The sequence below is a fragment of the Cucumis melo genome, chromosome 4 (assembly GCF_025177605.1).
Source record: "Cucumis melo cultivar AY chromosome 4, USDA_Cmelo_AY_1.0, whole genome shotgun sequence".
Lineage (NCBI taxonomy): Eukaryota > Viridiplantae > Streptophyta > Magnoliopsida > Cucurbitales > Cucurbitaceae > Cucumis > Cucumis melo.
The window spans coordinates 2,094,653-2,120,596 of NC_066860.1; the positions used below are offsets into that span (position 1 = coordinate 2,094,653).

At 32.3% G+C, this 25,944-nt stretch overlaps 2 protein-coding genes across 4 annotated transcripts; both read left to right on the top strand.

The window, feature by feature from the left end:
• The first annotated feature begins 996 nt into the window (after positions 1 to 996).
• On the top strand, positions 997 to 15,014 carry LOC103503671 (protein ALTERED SEED GERMINATION 2). 3 transcript variants are annotated; one of them, XR_007820197.1, is made up of 21 exons: positions 997 to 1,201; positions 2,277 to 2,345; positions 3,432 to 3,509; positions 4,754 to 4,888; positions 4,995 to 5,102; positions 5,256 to 5,384; positions 6,362 to 6,477; positions 6,583 to 6,700; positions 7,095 to 7,200; positions 7,845 to 7,978; positions 8,061 to 8,228; positions 8,864 to 8,974; positions 9,374 to 9,485; positions 10,165 to 10,505; positions 10,901 to 10,991; positions 11,716 to 11,811; positions 12,159 to 12,229; positions 12,301 to 12,428; positions 13,248 to 13,359; positions 13,595 to 13,715; positions 14,664 to 15,014. XR_007820197.1 is itself a non-coding variant. In XM_008467957.3 (20 exons), exons 1-19 carry the CDS (start codon positions 1,130 to 1,132, stop codon positions 13,674 to 13,676), a joined length of 2,169 nt encoding a protein of 722 aa, XP_008466179.2. In that variant the 5' UTR covers positions 998 to 1,129; the 3' UTR covers positions 13,677 to 13,715; positions 14,664 to 15,014. The 3 variants fall into 3 exon arrangements, 2 of the variants coding, with proteins under 2 accessions (XP_008466179.2, XP_008466177.2); XM_008467957.3 differs by lacking the exon at positions 13,248 to 13,359 and having other exon boundaries at positions 998 to 1,201; positions 10,261 to 10,505; XM_008467955.3 differs by lacking the exon at positions 13,248 to 13,359 and having other exon boundaries at positions 999 to 1,201.
• A 2,809-nt stretch (positions 15,015 to 17,823) lies between these two features.
• Positions 17,824 to 21,152, top strand: LOC103503672 (transport inhibitor response 1-like protein). The gene is made up of 3 exons (XM_008467958.3): positions 17,824 to 18,822; positions 19,123 to 19,624; positions 19,706 to 21,152. Exons 1-3 carry the CDS (start codon positions 18,227 to 18,229, stop codon positions 20,486 to 20,488), a joined length of 1,881 nt encoding a protein of 626 aa, XP_008466180.2. The 5' UTR covers positions 17,824 to 18,226; the 3' UTR covers positions 20,489 to 21,152.
• The last annotated feature ends 4,792 nt before the right edge of the window (positions 21,153 to 25,944 follow it).

A 25,944-nucleotide genomic window follows, 5' to 3' on the forward strand; every position in this document is an offset into this window, starting at 1 on the left:
TCAAATAAGTTAAAGAATCTATTAATTAGGCGTGTAAATCTGAAATTTACCATTTAATCTCTTAATTGTCTTCCCTTTACCTCGTTTTTATTTTTTATTTTTTTTTCTCGAAATAATTCATTTGAAAAATAAAAAGAGGATAAAAATCGATCCAAATTAGAAAGACGTACATGAAAATATCTATAACGTTATTTCTATAAGTAGGTGTGATATTTAATATGAAAATTGATTAGGTAAATGATATTGAATGGTGTGGTATGAGATAAATATAATAGTAATAACAAAAATGAATCTAGAGGAGCTCGAAAGATTAATTCTCCATTGAGTCAACCAATGATATATACTTTTAGTTTTTAATATATAATATATAACATACATAAAGTTGAAGAGTGACTCGAGCTCCCGATCCTACACTAAATCCATTAATGATCGTAAATAACGATACATGTTTTCTTTCAAGAATATTTCTTGGTAGCAATTTGTTAAGGTACATTTTAGAACAACGAAAGCGAGTTTTTGGCATGATCTTTCACATCAAATGTGAAAGCCATTCAATCATTTATGCTACTATTGTTGTATTAAAAATACTTGCTATAATATATTTTAAAATCAAAGGATAATAATAGAGATTTTCAAAGGTGGAATTTGTTTTTTTTTTCTAGATTTACTCAATATTTGAGAAATTTTTATAGTGTAACCTAAAATTAGAAAGAAAATATATTTCATAGGCTATTTTCAAATTTAGCAAAATTAACTATAATAATTATAAACAAAAAATTTAAATCGGGAAAACATGAGTTTAGGTTAACTTTATATATATATATATATATATATATATATATATATATATATATAACTTTTATGTTATTTTGTAAATATCTTGAGAAGTTTTGTTATTTAGAAGGCTTTCAAGGTAAAAATCAACAAATTTGAGTGTCATCTTGATTAATTAATTGTCACACGACCTTCATTTAATTCGCCCGTATATATATAATTGGACAGACCTCAAAGACGGTTCTCAGCTTGGAGCGAAAATTGTAGAATGATCGGAATCCTTCACTGCAGCAACTGCAGATTATCGTTCGGACTTTGATTTCCGCTAGGGTTTCTCTGAGTTCTCTACCGTCTCATGGAGGACTTCGCCTTTCACGATGGCAACGTATGCGCTTTGCTTGAGAGCAGGCACATCAACTTTCGTCAAGTATGTCTAATTGATGCTTTTTTTTTTTTTTTTTTCTTTTTCTCTTCTCATCGAGGTTGCATTTGTTCAACTTCAAGTGTTGAGTTACTTGAATTGTTTTCTTGGATAGGATGTGAATTGTAGGCGTACTTTGCCTTTTGTAGCGTGAACGTACTTTCATTAGGAGGAGATTGTTAGCGTGAATTTTGGATATATCATTCTCCTTATTGGATTTTAGTTGAATTGTTTTGTTGGAGGCGAAGTGAGGAGTTTGTTGTTATGAGATGAATATAGGAAATTTTGGATTGTTTGAAGGCTGTTTGTGGACGATAAGCGATGCAAATTTGGTTCGGTCGATTTGGAAGTTTCTGAAATTGCTAAAGTAAATGTTCATTTTAGTGCGTCTGTTTTACTTCTTTGATCGATTTCCTTGATGTGTCATTAGTCGAAGCAAGATATAACAGTAGTAAGGCGTTTGATTGTGATCAGTATTGTTTTCATTCGTACTCTTGATATTGGAATTGTCTCTTAATTATTTGCCTACGGATACTTCTTTAAACAAAAAAATTGTAAAGGAGGATGCAGCATTATTTTTTTAAAAAGAAACAAGACAAATTTAAAGTTAAACAACTTAGATCCCTAGGCATGAGATATATTGCTGTTTGGCTGTTATTCAAGCATTTCCGGATTAAATTCTATTGTTATGTTCTCACGTTTTCATTCTCTTTTCAACAGAACACGATGGAAAACATAGTTTTGAAGATTAATATGTTATTCATTCATCGATAAATATATGTGAAAGCCCAGACTATATGTATAAAATAAGGATGTCTAGGTTCCAAAGGAAAATAATATCAGCATGCTATTTTCTTATTTTAAAGTTCATCTTCTGCTTTACTTTCTTGGTGACTCGCTTTATATGTTATATGTTATGTTTCAATGTTCATCAAGAAGTATTGCATTCTGAAGGTAGGGAAAAACTGTAATATGCTTTACTTAATATGGAAACATAAGGGTCCACTTTATGAAATCAAATTTTATGAAGATTTTGATTTCTCTCGTATGAATTTGTTTGATAAATCATATATGTATGCAGGATCTCACCTATGGTTTGCAGATGCACTCATCATTCATCCAAAGACTCTCCCAGGAAAAGGAACTGGAGGTCTGTATGGATTTAAGTTTCTATCTGTTTTGATTTTTAAAATTGTTCTATTTACTGTGGTTTATGTGGGGAATGGAATCAGAAATGTAATTAGGGTTGCACCCTTTTTTTGTATGTCCTTGTATATTCTTTCAAAATTTTCAATGAAAGTGCAGTTACCTAAAAAAACAACAATTTTCTTTTTGTCGTTTGTTTAGAAAAAATGAAGAACCAGCATTTCAGATGAATTGAAAGAAAAAGAAAACACTGTTCTTACATCAAACACATTCTTTGTTGAAATTATATGTGAAGCTTTATGTTTTACACTGTGTCAGGTTCATGGTGTACCAGGTAATAGTATAATTATCCATGTCATTTAAAATGCCTCCCCACACATTTGATATACTGCTGGTTTCTCTCCCATTTATTATGTAGATGAAACACTTCTAAATGTGTCAAAGATTGAGGTATGGTCTCTTGTGAGATTTAATGCTTTCCTTTGGACATCAGTTATTAGAGCTTTTTGTGAAAACCCTTTTGTGTTTGATTGTTTCAGTCTTTCAGATTGGACCCGTTTCTTCTATAGCTAGTTTGGGGTTTTGGCACCCTTTTTGGTGGCTGATTTTGTTTTCCCTTTCAACTGTTTCATTTTATTCCATGAAAGAATGTTTTTTCATTAAAAAACATCTGACGGAAGATAAATGGGACCATTGCTTCTTATTGGACGTTGTTTCTTATTTTTTGTTTTAAGCTGTATGAACACTAGTTATACTAACATATTCTCCTCACTGAAAGTTATGAAATTAGTTCCTGGCGGTTATATTCTCTTAAGTTAACATTTTGTCAGGTGACTCATGTAGCCTAGTCACTATATTGGGACAAGGATTGAAATTGTTTCTTTTTCCAAAAAAAAAAAAAGAAAAGAAAAGAAAAGAAAAAGGATGAGGTCAGTTCATACTGCCTTTTGAAGTAGGAGAGAATGATAAAGTCTTTCCTTACCATGATGGATGCATGATCTAGTGTTTGTACCTTTTTCTCCAAAATCCGTGCAAATGTTTTTTTTCTCCTTCTTTCCCTTACAATTCCATCTTTTTTCTCTCTCTTCAGGGGCACCAGGGGTGTGTTAATGCAGTGGCCTGGAATTCTCGTGGTTCACTTTTGATATCTGGATCAGATGACACTCGAGTAAGAGTTTCCCTTCAGTTCTATGACTTAATTACCTTAGATGTACAGTAGCCTGTGGATGACTCAATGTTTTGGTTTTGGTGGTGGACAAGTTCTATCGTTGAGATGTTTAGTGGAAATTTGGTAGTTATTCTTGAAGATTGAATCAACAAATTTGTGGCCCTTTGTGAAAATGACCATATTAGTATGTATTTCTGAATGTTCTTTCCTGCTGACAACAAATTTTGGACCAAAAGAATTTAAGACAACGATTCCTGTTGTAAAGCAGAATTAAATTCATAGCAGTATGAATCTGACTCTATTTTTACGTTGTAACTATGCTCATATGGCAACTGCCGATCATTGCAGGTGATGGTGCATGCACATGCAGATTGAGTTAGAAAATGCCTAAAATTTGAATCCCAGGCTATTCAATTTGTGCTGCATGTTGGTTAAGTCTATAAATGCCTAAAATTTGAGTTGAGAGTGTGGTGATATGTTTTCTTACGGTTTTGAGACGGAAAATGCCATTTCTATGAAATTTATGGATATTATTAGTTTCTAAACTCTTAAAATTTGACTTATCAAATTTTTTTCTCAAGAAATTGTTTTTTGATGGACAATATAAAACGGAAAACTAGAGCTTCGGAACTTGATAAGGAAGATACCAAACTAGAAGCATGGATTCGGATATAGATACAAGACACATATACAACACGGACACATGATGACACATTATATTGTAAAATTCTAGGACACGACATGACAATAAAATGTTTATTATAATATACATTTTAAGAAATATATCATTTTTATACTAAAGAAAATTCAAAGCAATTAGGCCGACGCTTTTAAGTTAGCTTGATGTATTACACGCTCAAGAGTTGTTATTATTGTCATATACATAACTTTTTAGTCTAAACATTCTATGCTTATCTCAACACTTTTGATGCATTAGCATGTGTCGGACATGTGTACAATAAGTGTCGGACACGGGCATGCTAACCAAACTAAAGTCTTCATGTTTCTCAGCACTAAAAATATAACCCTGAATATTTTATCCCAATTTTGTTGGAGTTGTATATAGTTAAGGCAGTAATGATTAGTTGATATTGAAGGATTAGCTTGTTTCTACCTCATCTCTTAGATGGTAATTGATTTATCTGTACTTGTATTGCATAATGCATAAACTCTTTTTTTAATCTCCATCCTTTGAAGAAAAAATATGTTCTCCGGAAGTTATTTGTTAATCATTTTTTTTGCAGATAAACATCTGGAGCTATTCTGGTCGAAAGCTATTGCACTCTGTGGATACTGGGCATTCCGCAAACATATTTTGTACAAAATTTGTTCCTGAAACGTCTGATGAGCTTGTGGTCTCGGGAGCCGGGGATGCAGAGGTTTAATATGCTGTAGTGCAAAACTTCTCATGGATGTTTATGCTTGCAGTTGGAATTTGCTCACTATTCTTTTTTTGTGGGGCGGTGGGGGTTCTTTTCCTAACAGGTTCGGTTGTTTAATTTATCTCGCTTAAAAGGGAGAGGACAAGATGATCATCCCATACCCTCATCAGCTTTGTATCGGTGTCACACCAGAAGAGTAAAAAAATTAGCTGTAAGCAAACTCAAGGGGAAATATATGTTCATTTCTACTGACTAGGCGTAACAAAATGATTTATTTATTATGAATGATCAGGTTGTGCTGTAGTAAATATTGGTTAAATCTCATGTATATCATTTTGAGAATATCTTTCTTCTATTCTTGAAGGTTGAAATAGGAAATCCAAATGTAGTATGGAGTGCTAGTGAGGATGGGACTCTTAGACAGCACGACTTTCGAGAGGGCATGTCTTGTCCTCCTGATGGAGCTTCTCACCAAGAATGCCACAATGTTCTTGTAAGTATCAGTTTGTCCAGAATTTTCTGTTCTTTTTTCCTGTTAAATCACCCATCAATCAAAAAAATTTAGGGAAATTGTCAAAAATAATAAAGTGGGACAACATATTTACACGTCATAGCAAATCAAGTCTACTGGATTTTTGTCCTTTAGTGGTTTTTTGCTCTGAAGTGTGTTTATTTTTTATTTTTATTTTTATTTTATTTTATTGTTATCTATTATTTTATTTTATTTTATTTGCTCTGAAGTGGTTTTTTTGCTCTGAATTATGCATTTATTTTTTAAGATAGCATGTCAGTCTGGTAGTTATATCCTAACATTCTTTCACTTTTATCAATGTTCAAGCTTAATGGACACTGCAACAATAACCTTCACATTTTTGGGTGGGGATGTGAGCAGGAGTTAGCTGTGATGTTTGATTCAGTATTATGACAGCAGCATTTATTCTGTTTTGCGTACTCATAAAAATAGCTATTTTGAACACAATTAGTCGCATCAGTAAATGTGATGGCATGTTGTTTTGTTAGGTAATAGTTAAAAACATGCCTGGCTAACATGAGCTTAGCCCAATGTTTAAGGTATTTTTATTTTTCCTAAGAGGTTAATGGTTCAAAACCCTTAACATTCTAAATCGTTTTGGGCCATAGCTTAATGGTATATGCTTATATTTGGGCATTGATCACTTGACTGTTTTGTATTTATGATGTTGGTTTAGTTCTTTTTGGATTGGAGTCCTTTCAGTTTAAGTGGTGGAACTCCCTTTTTTTAGTTTTTTCCCCCTCTTATTTGCTCTTGTATTCTTTCATTTTTTCAATAAAAGTTTAGTTTCTTACCAAGAAAAAAAACCTACAAAAAAGAAAAAACCGATGAGCATTAAAAGAGGCTTATCCAACATCTTTTCAAAAATTATTGTCTTGTTAAAAAAAAAGTGGTACCAGTTATAAGGTTCATTGTTTTCACATTAAGCTCATTGTCAGCTTGATTTGCGGTGTGGAGCAAAGAGGTCATTGGCTGATCCTCCCCGACAAACCCTTGCTTTGAAATCCTGTGATATTAGTTCCACTAGGCCTCATTTACTTCTGGTTGGTGGAAGGTATTCTGCTATTGCTAACCCTTTGTATGGAGGAATTGCTTAAAAGAAGTAAAAGTGTAAGAGCCCAAGTGTTCCTGTTCAACTTCATTTAATTTTTATTTGCAGTGATGCATTTGCACGGTTATATGATAGAAGGATGCTGCCACCCTTGTCTTCCGGCCAGAAGAAGATGTCGCCACCTCCTTGTGTTAGCTACTTCTGTCCAATGCATCTATCTGATCGGGTGAGTTCAGAAATTGCTATTAATCATTGTGTATATCAAAGATACTATTATTGCTTGAGTGGAGAAACACGATCGAACAGTAAAAAATCTAGAAAGCCAATTAGTAGGAATGCCAAAAGAAAAAAAGTAATTATTAAGTGAGAATCCACTATTTCTTCATGCATACCCTGATACCCAGCATAACATTATGGTTGCCAAAACTTTTGGGCATGTACTATCCTAATGGACTCTTTTGATTAGAAGAGTCTCACTTTGCTGTTGTTGATGTCGATGTTATTCCATTTAAGTGGGGGATGAAAAATGACGTTTTAAAAACATGCAATTGCTAATTCTAATTCTAACCATCTTTGTTTCTACCAATTCAAATCTCTTATCTCAACTCTGTTCTTTTCAGGTTCGATCGGGTTTGCATTTGACTCATGTTACTTTTAGTCCGAATGGAGAAGAGATCCTGCTTAGCTATAGTGGAGAACATGTATACTTGATGAATGTAAATCATGGTATCTTAATTTGTCTGAAAATTTAAGCTTATTCATTTCATTTGTCCTTTTTTTATTCAATCGTTCTTATTCCATAACTTTTCTATCAGAAATTCTTTGAGAGTTCAACACATACTGTATAGTAGTAGCTAAAGTTAATTTAGTATGACGTACTAACTTATTAAGTAAAATAATCTCAGTACACATACATTAACTTCATACAGTAATGTAATTTATTTTGGTTGAATAATATGCTCATATTAGCTGTAAATAATGTAATTGGATCTGAGATAATAAATAAATCTATAACTAAATCACATTTCCACATACCATACGTAGTTAGTCAATAGGCATCCTATTTCCAACCACTTCATCTCATTCCTGTATGTACAACTATTCAACCTTGGAGAGAGTTGGCATGTTGAAATCTTAGAATTTGTGGATTTTGGTTGTATGCTATTAACATGTACATGTCTGTTTTGAAACTAAGATATGATGATATGTTAAGAAGGATCCTATTTGTGAATATTCTGTTTTAGTTTGCAATCAGTGTTTTATGAATTAGTTAGATAATGCCAATTACTGTATTTGTAAAACAATAATTTGATACTTGATGTGTTTTGATTTTGTTCTGCTGAACCGTATATCTATGTTTCTCCCCACAGCTGGACTAGGTACAATGCAGTATACATCAGGAGATGTTTCTAAGTTAATGAGCTTCACTCCTGTACTCAACGGATTCGAATTGCAGCATCATGTTTCCAATCTATCTAATAGTTTGCCTTTAAATTGTGCAAAGGTTTGACACTCAAACAAATGCTTTAAATGGACAATGTTATTATTTGTATGGTTCAAGGTTTAATTTAACCAGTATTTTTCAGCTTGATAAATGCAGAAAATTATTACAAACTGCTGAAAAATGCTTGGAGGGTGGGAACTACTTTGGTGGAATTGAAGCATGCAACGAAATTTTGGATGGAAATGGTCGTAATATTAGTGTTATTTTTAAGCACGATTCATTATGCACTCGTGCTGCTTTACTACTCAAGGTTCGTTACTAAGCGATGTATTGCTTGAAATTCTTGTTCCAGCCAATCTTCTGTCGTCCTTTTTTATTTTACGTGTGTGTGTAGTAGTAATCTTTTTGTTGGCAGTTGTGGACATTCCTTGAGGAATCATAGATTGTCGCTAGTAAATGAAAGGGACTTTTCTTTTGCCTTTCATCTAAAAGGAACTTACAAAATTCTTCTAATCTTATTTGAAGGTTTTTTGTTTTCCTTTTCCATAAATATTTGTAATCTTCTTTCCGTTGTGAGTATTCACTATCTCCTGATCACAAATTGTTGGTTTGGTTTGGCCCAATGGCTCCATATCATCTCTATCTCTCTTTATTATGATTTTCTTTAAAGAAAAAATGAATCGTTTAGTGCCTTCTGTTTTGTTTTACTTATTTTTATTATCAACGCGGCATAAGTTTGAAGAGGACCATTGATTGTCTCTGTGAGTCAGAATTGAATTGCTATCTACTTCTGATTGCTACTTCGAAGTTGTTTTGTGATGTTAATTTTTCTTTACTTGGGACTTGGGAACATCTGCAGGGATGTGCTATTTTCCCTCCATACTCTCGCATATTACTATATTAGTTCTTTGGTTTCTATTTAAAAGTAAATAAAATCATTTTCAGCGGAAGTGGAAGAATGATGTTCATATGGCCATAAGAGATTGTTACAGTGCTAGGAAAATAGATCATTCCTCTTTCAGAGCACATTACTACATGTGCGAAGCTCTATCACAGGTAATTCTTATGTCATTCTGAGCTATTGATTGCTGTAGTTCTCTAACTATGTTTCTGACATAATTTTTTCTTGTTTAAGATAAGATATTGAGTCTCTAAGGTTATTGAGTGTCTTTCTGGGTAAAATCCTTTTGTTAGTTTGAAGTTCATATGTATCAACAGTATTTTGAAAATTTTCAAAATTTTCATGCTGGTCTTAATCTGTATGTGGAAATTAGGACTGTTTGTTACAGTCATTCACTTCGTATCCAGTTCAGGTTATCATTTCTGGAAAACTCCCTCCCAAAAGAATATTATTTTCCTTCAATGAATAACACGTGAAGATGTTGGATTTGGAAAATGTTACAAGCTGTAGCGAAAGATTTGATCCTCCTTTTTTTTACTTTCCTTCTCTTGCAGTTGGGTAGACATAAGGAAGCCCTAGATTTTGCATTTGCTGCTCAGTGTTTATCCCCGTCTAATTCTGAAGTCGCAGAGAAGGTGGAAAGTATAAAGAGGGACCTCGCAGCAGGTAAAATTTTGTTTAGAACTTGAAATGTTGATTCATATTTATCCTTGAGTGGGGGATTGTGGAGAGCTGACAGACCACGACACTTTCTGGTGGAGGATTGTGGGATTCAAATTAATGGATTGCTTTTGATGGAAATGAACTGCTCATTTATTAACTACAATGCATTTTTCATTTATGCTACTTCAGTTCATTCTGTCAATCGCCTTTTGACATTGGATGGCTTTCTTGTTTCCTTCTTTTTTCTTCTCTTTTTTGTTTGTTTGTTTGCATCAACAATCTTTACTAGTTTCTTCTTCTCGACCAATGCTTTATTTTGTATTATATTAAAATATACTCTATGAAAGATATTATTCTTGTTCCTATAGTTATGCATCGTGCCATTTTCCTGCACATTTTTGGCTCTTGATTTATTTTATTTTATATTGAAACCAGCTCAATTTGACAAATAAATAATGACAACGATGACCCTTGCTTTATTCTTATATTTATACTCAAGGCGATTTTTCCTTAATTTTATGTGTAACCGAAAGATATTAAACGACGAAATGTTTGTTTCCAATTGATTTTTTTTTTTTTTTGTAACTTAAAGATATTATTCAGCTTTTTTAACATGTTTGTATCTTGCCACTTTCCTGCTCATTTTTGGCTTTTGATTTATTTTATTCTATATTGTAACCAGCTGAATTGGAAAAATCAAATAAAGGCAATGATGGAGCTCTAAAATCAGCACCATCAGGTGGTGTATTATCATTAAGTGACTTTCTTTATCGCTCAGATGCGAATAGTGATGTTTCACAAGATGGGCTGAGATCAGAAAGAGAAGATTCTGATTATGATGAGGAGGTGGAGCTCGACTTTGAAACCTTATCTGGTGATGAATCCCATGATGTTGATTCCAACGTTCTACATGGAAGTTTAAATCTTAGAATACATAGACGTGTTGATCCAGCAAGAGAGAGGGTTGGTCCAAACGGCTCCTGTGGGTCTCCATCATCCCAAAATGATGCAACACTTTATCAGGTTCTAGTAATACTTTGATTTTGAGTTTTATAAATTTCCTCATCGAAAGAATTACTAATTTCAAAAGAATTCGTTTGTGCTGTCAAATATTACTTCATGATTGAGAAGTTTGCAAAATGGCGCGTGCTATGGATTATACTGATCCATTTTGTCTTGATGTTCAATAGATTTTTCTGCCATTTTTGTTTATATAACCCTATTACAAGCAAAAGTCTCTTCAAAAGTAGCGTTTGTTTTTGTTATAAGTAGTCATTGATAACCCAACAACTATGACTTTTGCTTCAATTGGCAAGTGCCCAGGATTATTTAGTTTGGATTTGAATATTATTAGCTTCTACCCGTTTTCCTTTACATGACGATGTCATTCTGAGTAATTTATGTTACTTCACGTGCAGCCTGAACCTGTGATTGATATGAAACAAAGATATGTTGGTCATTGTAATATCGGAACTGATATTAAACAAGCCAGTTTTCTCGGGCAAAAAGGTATTTCCTGAACCATGGGATTGGCAAATTTGGGTTCATGCTACCTTGTTTTATATGATGAGGTAGTTACATCCTTACGTTTTGACACCCAAATCTCAATCCTCTCTATTCCCTCCTTAAAAAAAAAAAATACCGACTATGTTCTTCAAGTTCGACTGATGTTTAGTCCTTTATTGGGTTTATTACTTCTTTGATGACCTCAGTGGCGAAGCTTTCTCTAATTTTCGGTGGGTCTTCTGTGGTGGATTGGAAACTTTTTTAATAATTGGCTTCTCTAATTGTGACCTTTTTTTAGAAAAATTATTTTAAATGACAAAACTTTTGAAAATATTTATAAATATAGCAAAATATCATCATCTAGATAATTGTCTATTTTGGTCTATCACAGATAGATAGTTGTATTTTGATTTATTTTGTTATATTTGAAAATAGTTCTTTTATTCGTCTTTTTTTTCCAGCGATAGTCCGTTATTCTTGAACTTGTCTTCCTCGAATCTCCCAAAGCATATTTTCTGTGGACACCCCGCATGAAAATGTTGTCTTTTTGGTTATTATTGTTATTACTACTTTTTCTTTTTTTTGGGTGGTGTATATCACTATCAAACTTTTTCATTACTACTTTTTTTTTTAGGGGTTGTAAAATATAATTGCCAATTTTGGTTTTTAGAAATAAGCGTATACGATGTTAATACTTGGGATAACTTTTATATTGATCTCTTTCCAGGTGAATATGTTGCCAGTGGTAGTGATGATGGTAGATGGTTTATTTGGGAAAAGAGAACTGGTAGGCTGATTAAAATACTTGTTGGAGATGGAGCTGGTAAATACCTTCCCATAATTTTAAAGATGATGAATTGTTATTTTTTAGGCTCGGTTTAGTAACCATTTCGTTTTTTATTTTTGAAAATTAAGTATATTACTTCTCATTTTTTTACAATGATTTTAATTTTTTTTCTGAAGTATAAGAGTTGTTTTCTTGAACCAAAATTTGAAATAAAAAGTAGTAAAAATTTGTTTTTCTCTTGAATTTGGCTAACTTTTTTTAGAATAAGGATAAGAAGTAAAGAAACAAATTGAAAGATGGAAGAAGTGTTTTTAAACCTAATTTTAAAAAACTAAATGTCAAATGCTGAAATATTGCAAATCCTATCCATTCATTTTTTCCAGTTGTGAATTGCGTGCAAAGTCATCCATTTGATTGTGCAATTGCTACGAGTGGGATCGACAATACCATAAAGGTAAGTATGTATGAGTTCGTTCAAATGACGATAGATCTATTTCCCTTTGTTATTGATGTCCTCTGTCACAGCTATGGACTCCAACTGCTCCAGTTCCATCAGTCGTAGCCGGAGGAGCGGTTGGGCCACAGGCAGCCGACGTATTGTCTGCAATAGAGAACAATCAACGCAGACTTTCCCGTAATAGAGAAGCCATACTGTAAGTCTCCTGGATTCCTTGTTGTTAACCTAATTCTAACAAGGTTAAAAAATACTTTTAGTTTTAAACTTTCATAGAAGCAACAATTAGTCTGTGAATTTTGGTTTCTAACAATACTTTCAATTTTGCAACAGTTAGTCCCTAAACCTCAGTACGTAACAGTTTAAATTTTTTTGTCAAATGTCAATTTTTAATATGTTACAATGTGAACTGTGAAACATAGTCTCTAACAAAAACCAGATTGTTACATAATAAAGTTCAGATACTAAATTGTTACAAAATTGAAAATACGAGAACTAAATCGTTACGAACCAAAGTGTAGGACTAAACTGTTACTGATTTTTAATTTTCTAACTATTATCTCCCTGAAAGCTTAAAATAATAGTATCATGTAATGTTTTTTGGTCATATTCTTATAACTGATTGATTAATTGTTAAAATATCATTTTGTCAGTTTGTTCAATTTTAGTTTTTCTTTCAATAGAATTTGGGTTTTTTTCTTTACTATTTATATATACATATATAATATTTCCACTTCAAAAATGTGTTCTCTCTTTGATTTAGTATTTTATACAGTGAGCCTCTATTTTTACACCTTGCTCTTAAGTCCTAGAAGACTGGTCTAGTCTAGTTTATTTATTGTGCCCTGTTCTTTAGAGAACACTGCTCTCTACTCTAGTTTATTTAAGCTCACATGCAGCAAACTCACACACATATATCCCCAGACATGTACCCTTTCGCCAAAAATCACTTTAGAGCATTTGAACCCATTCACTATAGGTCTTACTTTTTTTTGACAATGGCCTCTGCTTATCGTAGGTTTGTTTTTGGACTAAGAGGAAATATGTCCCAACCATGGTTGCTACCTACTTAAGATCCTAACTTCCTTGACACAAATTTTGTAGGATTAGGTTGGCTTAGTGAGAATAAGGTATGCATAAGTTGGCTCAATCATTTGTAGATATTATATATACATATACATATATACACAAACATACATATCAATTTCTCATTGAAGATCTGAAGGACATAATATATATCTAAGATGTGGAAAAACCTTTCCCTCTGTTCCTTGCTGCTATATTTTACAATTTTATTTTTATTTTTATTTTTATTTTTATTTTGGGAACTAAAGAGTAGTGAATTTTTATAATGTGGTGGTGTAGGCCTTTTGAAATTTTGGAGCGGTTTAGGATGCATGATTTCTCAGAAGGAAGCCTTCATCCATTTGAATGTGCTCAGAGTTGATATTGTAGGCTTTTTTTTGTTTATAATGGATTCACTAAGGTAAGTAATATATATATATAAAATAAAACCTGTTTTATATGTTTTTAAATCTCTTGATAAGGTTTATTATTATTAGTAGTTTCATGTGCAATCATTGAAATGGATGAGGCTTTCACACGTGCGCAGGGAAGCAATCACATTTCACAATTTCCTGTCGTGTTCCCTAAGTGCGCCACTCTTGGCATCTTATTTGTTGTATTGTGATGCTGACCTCCACACACACACACAAACACAAACATTTATCAATGGTTAGCGGTAGGGGCAATCATAATAGACCAAAAAACCGACTTCGGTTCGGTCGGTTAGAGAATGTAAAGGTCGGTCGATGTCGTTTTAGGAAATCTCAAAAAATTTAAAGAAATAAACCGATTGGTTGGCTTTTACTCCTCACGGTCAAGGTTGGTTCAAACATCTACTAATCTGACTATAGTTGTTGGTTTGGTCGAAGAACCGACTCCGACCAACTGTTGATCACCCCTAGTTCAAAAATGGAAAGTAATTTCCATATTATTTTTTGTTTTATGCTTCTCTTAGGATGTCGTTTATTAGACCGTGTTCTAATTATGTTGTTGGTCTTGTTCTGTCTTGAACTGAGGTTCTTTTTATAGTTAGTGTCAGGACTCCTTAAGACCTTGTTCTTTGTACGTTTTTTAGCCCTTATATTCTTTCTTTTTTTTTTTTTTACCGAGTTCGGTTTTGTATATATAAAGAAAAACTACTAAAATATAATAGGATAATTACGCGTTTGGATACTAGTAAAGAGAAGAGAGATGGTAAAATTAGGATCTAGATTTATTCCCTTCGCACCACAAATCACTTCTGCTTCTTTATTTAGATTTTGGGAATGTTTTATTCATTGATACATTTGAAAAGTTAGGTACGATCGAGATTGAAACTTTATTGTTATGATTATTTATTTATTTATTTGGTTTGAGTTTGTTTTGACAGATTGGAATAGCCATAGTTGGTGAATAGCGGAGTTTAACACACCGAACATATCGTTCCAACAGACTTCTATGAGTTGAGTCAGGTCAAGATGAGAAGCCTCATTCAAGTTCTCAATATCTATAACATTTAACGGTCAAAGCTATACTATTTTTATGGGTGTTATTTGATTTTCTTCCTTTTTGCCTTTGTAAATTTTTGTAAATGTTCATTTTGTTGCTTTTTCTTTTTTTCTTTTTCTTCTTTTTAATAACTTGCCGTTTTTCCATCACAATTTCTTTCATTTTCCTATATTTGGTTCATGTTTACGTTATAATGTACAGAATAAAATAAAGTCGGCAAATGGTTCGAGTATGTACAAAATGCCTTTTTCTTCATTTTTTTTCCTTCAATTTTCTATGTATTTGTTTAATGTATTTCAGATTAAAGATAGTTGAATTACTTATGTTAATGCAGGCTAGAAACCGAACAGAAAATGTTAGGAGTTGTAACTACTGGTACTAATCTTTCATTAAAAATTAACCATCATAAGAATATATTTAATTATGAGTAATTACAATGGATAGTAATTTTTAGAATAATTATTAAGTATGTAGTAATATTTTTAAAAAATTGCAAATATAGCAAAATCTATCGGTGATAGAGTGCTATTATGATAGACTCTTTATGGTTTATCAGTGATAAATCAACATTTGTTACATGGTCTATATAATAGATTTTGACAGATTTTGTTATATACTTCATTATTTTTAATATAATTGCTAAATTTGAAACTATCCCTTTAATTAAGAGGTCATGGGTTCGTTCAAGACATATCCTTTTAATTAAGAGGTCATAGGTTGGTTCAAGATATATGGTGATTAATTAATTTCTACTAAATTTGAATATCTAATTAATTAAAACTAACGAGTGAATTTGTTAATTGATTGATCTTTTCATAGTTACAAGAGTTATCTTGGATTGTAGCCAAATTCTTAGGTGGAAAAACCTAACTCGATCTTGATAGTTAGTTGCTACAATAATAATGGTACCATTTCGGCTTGACTCTTAGGCCTTACCTAGGGTTTTTGGCATTGTACTGCCTAGAGACCCACTAAATCTAATATCTTTTGATTTCATTAATATTCTCTCCTTAAGTTTTCTCTTTTTTTATTTTTAGATAGATTAGGACTCGAGATAAAATTGTTGAAAATAATTACAAGTATAGAAAATTTTAAGATTCTATTCATAATAAATACTACGATAAACATATATTAGTATCTATTATTAATATAATCTAAAATTTTCTATATTTTATAAATAGGCTTTGTTTATTTTGATATATTTAAAAGTGATCATTATTTATATAAATTTAGTAAACTACAAATAATTTTAACATGACTCCGAAGAAAGGGTTCTAGAAAATTACAAAAATGACACTTTTTCTTTAGAGCCTGCAAAAATCCAAGAAAGTAAACCAATCTATTTTCTAACATTTCTGTTAAAAAGAAGTTCAACTTATGACCAAGAAACATTATTCCTTAGGATTGTGGGTGTGCTTATTTTCATATTAAAATAATTAAAAAGATTAATGGTAACAACAAGTGTGTGGTTAAAGGAAACTATATATGCCTGCTTTTAAAATCACAAAGTTTTACGTTATGTTTGACCAAAGATTAAATATCTACATTGATATCAAAATTTCAAATTCACAAAATATCAATATCTGACAGGCATCTCTGTGAACAAAATGGTCTACCAAATTATTTTAAACTAATACATAAGGTGTTTTTGCTGATATATTTTATTATTAGTATTCAGAATTACGTTGAAAGTAATAGATTTTTTTATTATTTTATCGATATCAACAAAGAAGAATATCATAAGTATATAATATATCATATCTTTTCTACTACTGATGTCAAGCTTTCAGACAAGTTACATAAATAGTATTGAAGCAAAAAACGATAGGATATATAATACGGGGATAAAGTAATCGTATATATAATACAAAAGTTGGTAAAAGACTAAAAAAAACTTATGTCCAAGTACCGTTTCAAAGGTTTCTTCCCAGTTTTCCAAAATTAAAAGCTATAAGTGATAATATCCATCACTAGTGGTTATCATCATTGATAACTTTCATCTTGAAAATTTTGTTATTTATTGATAGCGACTATAAGTTATAACTTCTATTTATCAATGATAGCCACTAAATGGCAGATTTGATATTTAAAAAAGAAATATACAAGTTGATAAGTTAACATTTTCTTATTTTTTAAAATATTTTAGTCTTAGTACTATATTTTTTAATTTTGGTGCAATTTGCTATAATTTTTCCAAAGTTTTAACCTTGTTTGAATTCTAATAGGCCCATAAACCTTGAAAGGGCTTTATTTATGCCGTCCAACTACAAATAATTTGGAATAGTTGCTAATTCAAAATAACGAAGTATATAGCAACGTTTTAAAAAAATTACAAATATAGCAAAATTTATGAGTATATCACCGTTAGACCATGTAACAAATGTTAACAAATGTTAGTCTATCAATGATAAACCATAAGAGTCTATCAATGATAGAAGTCTATCATCGATAAACTTTCCTATATTTACGATTTTTAAAAATATTGCTACATACTTAATAATTATTCTAAAAATTGCTAGCCATTATAATTACCATAATAATTTCGTAATAATAAAAAATACACAAAACACTCCAGAAGAGTCTACGGATACGTACCTCGTAAGAAGTACGGAAGAATGCTTATTACAGTTTCCCCCTTTACATGAGAAACAGTTGGAAGTATTCATAAACTCAGCGATTTCCTTCAAATGCCAAATATGGAACCCTCCAGATTCTCAGATCTGATTTGACAGTGAGTAATTCTCACATTCATAACATCATTATTTCAAAACAACTATTAAAAATTTAGACGAAAATAAAATCATTACGGATATTTGATTAAAATATATAAACAAAAAGAAAAAAAGAAATCCCATAGTGAAAGTAAACCACATAAGAAAAGATGTTTGTCAAGTGTAGTAGAGGACAAACGGTATCTGGTGAAATTCGACCTCAATTATGATGAGTGGGCGGTGTAAATGTAAATTCTTGCTGTTTTTTTTTTTTTCCTTTTTCTTCTTCATGTGCTTTCTGTATTTTACCAATAAACTAGAGGGGTTGATCTACAAAATTGTGGGTACTTTTATTTAGCCTTTAGGGCAATAAAAATGTAGGGGAAAAGAAAATATAAAAGTAGAAATTTTGAGATGAAAGGACAAAATTGTTGAAACAAAGCCCCAAATAATAGAGCAGCTATGAGAGAGAGAGAGAGAGAAGAGAGATACATGAACATGAAGAATCCAAATGCCCAGAGATACACACTCCATTGTCCTTCTGATCTGTTACAATAATCTCTCTCCCAAAAAAGAACTTCATTTCTTTTTCTAGAGAGATTCCCTTAAAATCTCTTCCTATTTTACCAAACCCCAACTTCATGATCTGATCAGGAGTTGGTTTTTTGTGCCTTTTTTTTTTTTTGGCAGAACTCAGAAAAAGAAGGGATTTTTAGCTAATTAAGAGTGTCAAATGAGAGTGGACAAAGCAGAAATGTCTGAAGACGAGGATCGGGCTCAATCTCTAGATCTGGGTATCGAGGCCGCCACCGAATCCGCTAACAAAACCCGTAATTGTAGCGCCGGCGACGGTGAGGAGGTTGGTGGGTCTGGCTCAGTGGAGAACATTCTCCATAATGTTCTTGAGAACGTGCTTCATTTCCTCACTTCACGACGTGACCGGAACGCGGCTTCACTTGTTTGCAAGTCCTGGTATCGTGTTGAAGCCCTCACTCGATCCGAACTCTTCATTGGAAATTGCTATGCCGTCTCACCTCGCCGAGTTACGTCGCGGTTTAATCGAGTTCGGTCAGTGTCGATCAAAGGGAAGCCTCGGTTTGCTGATTTCAACCTGATGCCGCTCAATTGGGGGGCTCACTTTACTCCATGGGTGGCGGCCATGGCTAAGTCGTACCCTTGGCTCGAGAGAGTCTATTTGAAGCGCATGTCTGTGACTGACGACGATCTGGCTCTGCTTGCTGACTCTTTTCCCGGCTTTAAGGAGCTTGTGTTGTTTTGCTGTGAAGGATTTGGCACCAATGGTATTGCTGTTGTTGCCACCAGATGCAGGTATGCCTCTAGATTTATACTTCGTTTTCTTGGCCTTTCCCTATTGTTTTCTCAATGGTATGAGCTTTGGATTCCGATTCCTTTAGTTTGTACTGTCAAATGTACCTTTGTTAGTTTGTCTTTAGGGATCGTTTGTACCTTAGTTTGAATCTGTATGCTTTGAAATCCATTTGGGGTCTCTGGGTGGTTGGATTCTTTGAATGATGTAGAGTTTTGATGTTCTAATAGCGAAATTTTACTGAAGTTTCTGGAGTGCTGGCTTTTCTTCATTCAGCTTAGACTGATAGATTTGCTTTTCAGGCACCTTCGAGTACTTGATCTGATTGATTCTGATGTAAAAGATGATGAAGTGGATTGGATATCTTGTTTTCCTGAGAAGGAAACTTGTCTTGAATCTCTGATCTTTGAATGTGTAGAGTGGCCTATTAATTTTGAGGCACTGGAGAGGTTAGTGAGTAGATCCCCATCCTTGAAGAAACTTGGGGTGAATCGTCACGTTTCCATTGCTCAGTTATACCAATTGATGATTCAGGCTCCTCGTTTGACACATCTGGGAACCGGTTCATTCAATACATCAGAGGCTGTGATCCATGGCGAGTCCGAGCCTGATTATGCCTCGGTTTTTGCTGCTTGCAATTCCTTAGTTTGTCTCTCTGGATTCAAGGATGTTTTGCCCGATTACCTACCTTGTATCTATCCAGTTTGTGCTAACCTCACCACTCTGAACTTGAGCTATGCAAATATAACTCCTGAACAGCTTAAACCAGCTATAAGACACTGTCACAAGCTCCAGACTTTCTGGGTATGTAATCTTTGGGTAGAGAAGTGTAAATGGGACAAAATTTCGAATCCAAGGCTTACATTTTTGTTCTTTTTGTTGCAGGCTCTTGATTCAATATGCGACGAAGGACTTCAGGCTGTTTCTTCAACTTGCAAGGAACTGCGAGAACTTAGGGTTTTCCCTGTTGATCCCCAAGAAAATGGCGAAGGCCCCATTTCTGAAGTGGGCTTCCAGGCAATATCTGAAGGTTGCAGGAAATTGCAATATATTCTCTACTTTTGCCAGAGAATGACTAATGCAGCCGTAGTAGCTATGTCAGAGAACTGTCAAGATCTTGTGGTGTTTAGACTGTGTATTATGGGACGACACCAGCCAGACCATAAAACTGGAGATCCAATGGACGAAGGATTTGGTGCCATTGTTATAAACTGTAAGAAGCTAACTAGGCTTGCAATATCTGGATTGTTGACGGATCGTGCTTTCAGCTATATCGGGAAGTATGGGAAGCTGGTACGCACCCTGTCAGTTGCTTTTGCTGGAAACAGTGATTTGGGATTGAAGTATGTGCTTGAGGGCTGTCATAGATTGCAAAAACTTGAGATTAGAGATAGCCCTTTTGGGGATATAGCTTTACATTCTGGTTTACATCATTACTACAATATGAGATTCCTCTGGATGTCAGACTGTAAATTATCTCGCCAGGGCTGCCAAGTGGTTGCCAAAGCAATGCCTCACTTGGTGGTTGAAGCGATGAGAAATGATATCGAGGAAGTGGATTCTCATCCTCAGGTGGAGGATTTGGACAACCATGTTCGCTTGTTATACATGTATCGATCTCTTGAAGGGCCAAGGGATGATGCTCCGGAATTTGTAGACATCTTATAGAGTTTTCAGGTTCCCTACAACTTTGACTGGTTGAGCAAGATCACACTGTTGTCTGGGAAAATTTATAATTAATTGCTGCAGGAATGTCCTTTACTACCCTAAAGAAAGTTGACCATCTGTTTATTGGGCAGGAATACTGCAGTGGCATTGAAGCCAAGTTTTTATGTGATCCATGAAGCTAACCATGTTGTTGTATCGGTACTTTTCGTTTTGTTAACGTTTCTCCAAATTTTCATTGGATAACTTTAACAAAGAGGTTCAGATGAGGGCAGGGGTTGTAGAGCTGCATTAAAAGCTTTGATAACATCCGAGGGTCTTGTCATCTATCAAATCAAGATTGAACTTGAAAACGTTGGAGAGTTGATCGACTATAAAAGGTCCAAGAACGTTGTCCTTTCTCTAAGGTCATCAAAAGTAAGGGGATGGTAGCAGGGATCGTTGCAGGTAATCAGTCTTACAAGAAACTTTTGTTTATCTTGATTCACATGGTAGATGGCTTAGGCCATTGATGACACGACTAGAAACCCAATAGAATTCTTCTCTTTCCTCAAAGTGATTGTCTTTTTCTTTCTCCCTTCTAATCAGAGGAACTGTTGTTTTATTATTGTTATTTATCAGCAATGTGAGATTGGTAATAAATGTCAAAATATATTCATTAACAGAATTCCATATGCTAGCTAATGGGTACTGTTTTCTACTTTAATTTTTCCCCTCCTTGATTTTGATATCAATTGAGAGTGATATGCACATTGATGAGCATGGAAGATGTTGTAACAAGTACAACTTGGAGGCCCCTCTTTCCTCTTCTTTCTCCTATTGAAAGAAAGTTGAATTTTGTGGAAGGAAAGATAGTTGCAAACATAGCAATCTACAAATATATAATATGTAATACAAAAAGAAATTACAGGTTTAACAAAATTTTGCATCTCACGAAAAGAATCACTTCTATTATTGATAAATTTTGTTATATATCTTTAAAAAATATTGGTCAAGTTTGTCAAATAGCTTTGTCAAATAGTTCTCCTTGTAGGGTCAATGGTTTGATGATTTGTCACATCCCCTGAGTTTGCGTTTTAAAGCAGGCATCAATCAGTGGGCTCTATTTTTCATTATTAAGAGAAACAAGCTCTCCTCGGTAGCAAGGAAGGAGGTAAAAGCAATGGAATCATCAAAGTGGGTTCTGACTGTGCATCTGTAGCATTGAATGTAAAGCTGAGGCTTTGCTTTCTTGTCTAACCTTATGTTGTCTAAGCAAGTTGGCAACAGCCTATGTTTTCCTTCCGCCACTTCCCCATTTTTACCCTTTCACTACATTTCTTAATTGATTGAATTTGTTAGGCATTGATGACAACTCTTCTTAAGTTCTCAACGTTCAGGTCTTTCGATATAATAGTGAAAGTTTACCATTATTATAACGCTATAACTACTGAAACTATTTGAAAACTTTCCTTGTTTGTAATGTTTAATATTTTGTAACCTGTTTCTTAGAGGTATGCAACGGTTAATCAAAATCAATTTTTTGATCAAACTGTCACCAAACCGACCATGGTTAGTTTAATAAATGTTCAAACCAACTTCAATTGATAAGTAGATAAAATCGACATTCAATCAGTTAATTTTTGTTGGTTTAATTCTTTGTAGAAAAAAATGTGGTTTAAATCTTTTCCAAACCGACGCCGATTGATTTCCTACTTATCATCTCCGATCGACTCGATCGATTTTAGTTAATCGACTAAGTTTTATAGCCCATCATATTATTCCTAATGTCTTCTCGTCTATAAATCAAATTAAAATAACTTGAATTATTGTAACACTTATAAACTATAATAATCAAAACAATACTATCGTCTATAAATCAAACTAAAATAGTTTGAGACTATTATAACACTTATAAACTATAATAACCAAAACAATCCTAAAAGGATAAGATTTTAGGTTCATTGAAATTACATTTTCCCCTCTGATAGAACGTCCTAATCACATTGTAACCGATGCCATATAATTGTATGAAGAGGAAAAATAATAGCAATGAGCAAAACGACAATATAGAAGCTTCCAGTTTTCATTTTGCTAAGATTTTGTTGTCCATCAGATTTTTCGTTTTCCATGGGGTTCAAATAATTTGTTTACAATTTAAAGGAAGTTCAAAGACAAACTACGTTTTGTTTAATAAATAAACTATACAAATACAAAGAAATCAGATAACTATGAGATGGATAATTTAGAGAGGGAGCTGGTAGGCAGATCGCTCTGCAATTTTTATTTCTGTTATATATATTTTTTTAGAATAAGTGAGGTTTACTTCTATTTCAAAACTAACATTAGAATTTTAATTTTAATTTCAATTAGTTGTACAGTAATTTTTTTTCTTGTTTTCTTTTCTTTTTGAGTACAAGATGGGAGGTTAAAGTTAACCCAAGAGTTTAATGGTTGCTAGTACATTTTCTATGTTTAGTTGAATCAAGTTTATTTCACTTTTTAAAATCTGTTTGAAGACATAATTGTGTTCGTGCATATTGTTTTCGTGAAGTGTTGTCTTTTAGTTGACATTTAATATCTAATACTACTTAATTTGTGTGCGTTAGATTGCCGATTGGTTTCGTTTGGGCATTTCTACAACTAAAGTTTGGCTATTTGATAGGTTGAGTCTTCTATTGTTTAATTTGTAATTTTTCAGCTTGGATCTATAAATATTAACAAAATTTGATATTATATCCATAATAGATATCGATAGACTTTTAATCAATGTTTATTAATTTTTACGATTTGTAGATTTTAAAATTTTACTATAATTTTGTTTATTTTATTATTTTTCAAACAAAACTTAGAAGTTTCAGAAGAGATAAAGTTCATTAGAGAGTTTTTTTTTTTAATATTAATTCAAGATAAAAAAAATTATAAAAATGAGTTTTTACCTGATTCCTAAGCCTAAACATGTGATTTAGTTTAGTCGTCAATTTCCATTTTAACATCTTTAGTTTCTATCGGTTTCTATTTTTTTATACTTATAATGTGTTTGAAATAACTTTAAAAAAAATAGATAAAATCCTTTCTCTGTAAGTTGATGGGAAAAATGACCAATATAGCTTTTGGGAGATTTTAGATTATAAATGCTTTTTAAAAATATCATTTTTTATATATATATATATATATATAAAAAAAAAGACGTAATAAATATGCATATTGAAATTTTGCAATTTATTTTTGAAAAATACTTGAGAGCTGAACTATTTGAAGAAAGACTTTAGCGTTTTTTTGTTTAAGACAAAATGACTTCTATATGTGTGTGTGTTTGTAATAAAGTACTTTTACAAAGATTAAGTATAAAAAGTTTTTTTAAAAAATATATTTTTTTAAAAAAATGCATAAACTAAGTATCATGTCATTAAAACCTACCATCAACCAATTATAATATTCATGAACTAGAAATATCAATAATCAAAACATAAATTAAATTCTAATAGCCTAAATCATAATAGCCTAAATCGAAGCTTTAGCTATAAAACATAAATTTAGGCCTTAATAAGTTGGTATCATATACTACCCTGTCTTTTCTTTTTGTTATTATTTTCTTGTGAAAAGATTTAATATGATATGAACTCAATGCAATCATATCATATGCAATGATCTTAAAAAATGATAATTGATCACTTAGAAGAAATTAAATTCTTGAATAGGGAATTTTTACCTTTGAGGAAATCCACCAAAGAAAGAAGCAGTTTTCCATCCAACCTAAATGAGTGATTCTCCTTTATGCGCTAATTCTGAAGTCAGATCAAATGAAGTCAGTCTTTATACAATATTTGATCTATTCAATTCTTTTCGGTTTTCATGCCCTGCGTCTTACGAGTCGTGACAAGTCCAAAAATTCTTTGGGTCAAGAAAGAAAAAATTTAAAAATAAATATTAAAGAAGGGTTGTGACATACATTTACCATTGGCTAGCAATAAGTTGAAGAATCGAGTCCTCTTAAACCATGCTAAATTCGTCAGTGCTTACAAGTAACAACTTTTACAACTACTCGTATCACACATTAATTTTAATCAGAATTCAACAGCTTGAGCCAATGAGTCCTGCAAAGCAGAAGAAAGTTCTTCAATGTTATTTTCAAGTCAGAGCTGTATCTAAAAATATAAAACTTAACCATGGAGTGTAAACTAGAAAAATGAACTAGAAAGTATCTCATTTAGTTAAGAATTTGGTTACGTAGTTCGTAAATACGTTTGCCACTAAGTAGATAATATTTAATAAATCCCATTAAATCTTAATATGGTTTTGTTTTACAATACTTGGATGGTGAATTCGAGATTATAGTACAAGTACTATTTGAGTTAGAATTATTTTAATAAATTTAATATGATTTTAAATATTGGAGGAGAGGAATTCAAAATTATAATATAAGCACTGTCTAAGTTAGATTCGTTTTAACAATTTAATATGATTTTACATAGTATGACATAGTTATAAATATCTAACTCTTCTATCTCAAAATTGACACAAAGAATTAAAGTTATAATACATATTAAAAATTTTCAAAATCCCTTTGAAAATAAAATTGTTTACCTATCAAGATATAGGAACTAAAAGTATAGAGTCAAAACTAGTCAAATTTATTTTTCTTTCAGTTTTATCCCGTGCAATAATAATAATAATAATTTTTAAATATTTTTTTTAAAAAAAAAAAACTTCTCATTTACATTTAATCGATGTATAAAAAGCAAACGTTGCTCTCTAAAAGAATATAAAAAACAAAGAATTTCTCCCCTTAATTTCAGTGTCTTTCAAATCTCGATTATTTGTTTGAACTTTTCAACAATTTATTCTAATCCACAAATTAATATTTTTTTTATAATGAAACTTCTATCATCTTGGATGAAGCCATAAATAAAAAAAAGTATTGGTACAAATTACATATTAATTTACATTGATGAAGTTGCAGCAGTATTGAATAACTTTACTTTTCACAAGTAGATAACTTAGAAACAAAATGATTATCAACCATCCTCAAACATTAGAACCTACTAAAAATGATATTTTATACTTAAAAATGATAATAACGTCCCATACCTCAACATAAAAACAATAAAAAACCACATGCCAACCTTAAACATAATTTTATTGGTTAAACAAATTGTAGATTCTAATCTACTTTTCCATTATTTTATCGTATGATATAATATTTTAAGATAACAATAAAGGATATTTCTCATATTTTATGAACTTAATCAAAATCAACTATACGCATGCAAAGGCTAACGATCGTCACTCATTAAGTGGGTCATACTAGGGAACCTCTTTAAATTCCAAGCTCAAAGAGGTCACTAAAACTTTTGTAATTCGCGGCGGGTGCCCCATTTTATTCACTCTCAACCTTAATTATTTGGAATTTTATTGACTTAGTCCGAAATATAATGACCAAACTTAAAGTATTTATAGTTATAACACAATGTAAAAAT

Coding starts and splice junctions, on each gene's coding strand:
- LOC103503671 (XM_008467955.3), top strand. CDS start 1,130: ATGGAGGACTTCGCCTTTCACGATGGCAACGTATGCGCTTTGCTTGAG. Junction 2,346..3,431: donor CCCAGGAAAAGGAACTGGAG/GTCTGTATGGAT, acceptor CTCTCTCTTCAG/GGGCACCAGGGGTGTGTTAA. Junction 8,975..9,373: donor TGTGCGAAGCTCTATCACAG/GTAATTCTTATG, acceptor CTTCTCTTGCAG/TTGGGTAGACATAAGGAAGC.
- LOC103503672 (XM_008467958.3), top strand. CDS start 18,227: ATGAGAGTGGACAAAGCAGAAATGTCTGAAGACGAGGATCGGGCTCAA. Junction 18,823..19,122: donor GTTGTTGCCACCAGATGCAG/GTATGCCTCTAG, acceptor TTTGCTTTTCAG/GCACCTTCGAGTACTTGATC. Junction 19,625..19,705: donor ACAAGCTCCAGACTTTCTGG/GTATGTAATCTT, acceptor TTTTTGTTGCAG/GCTCTTGATTCAATATGCGA.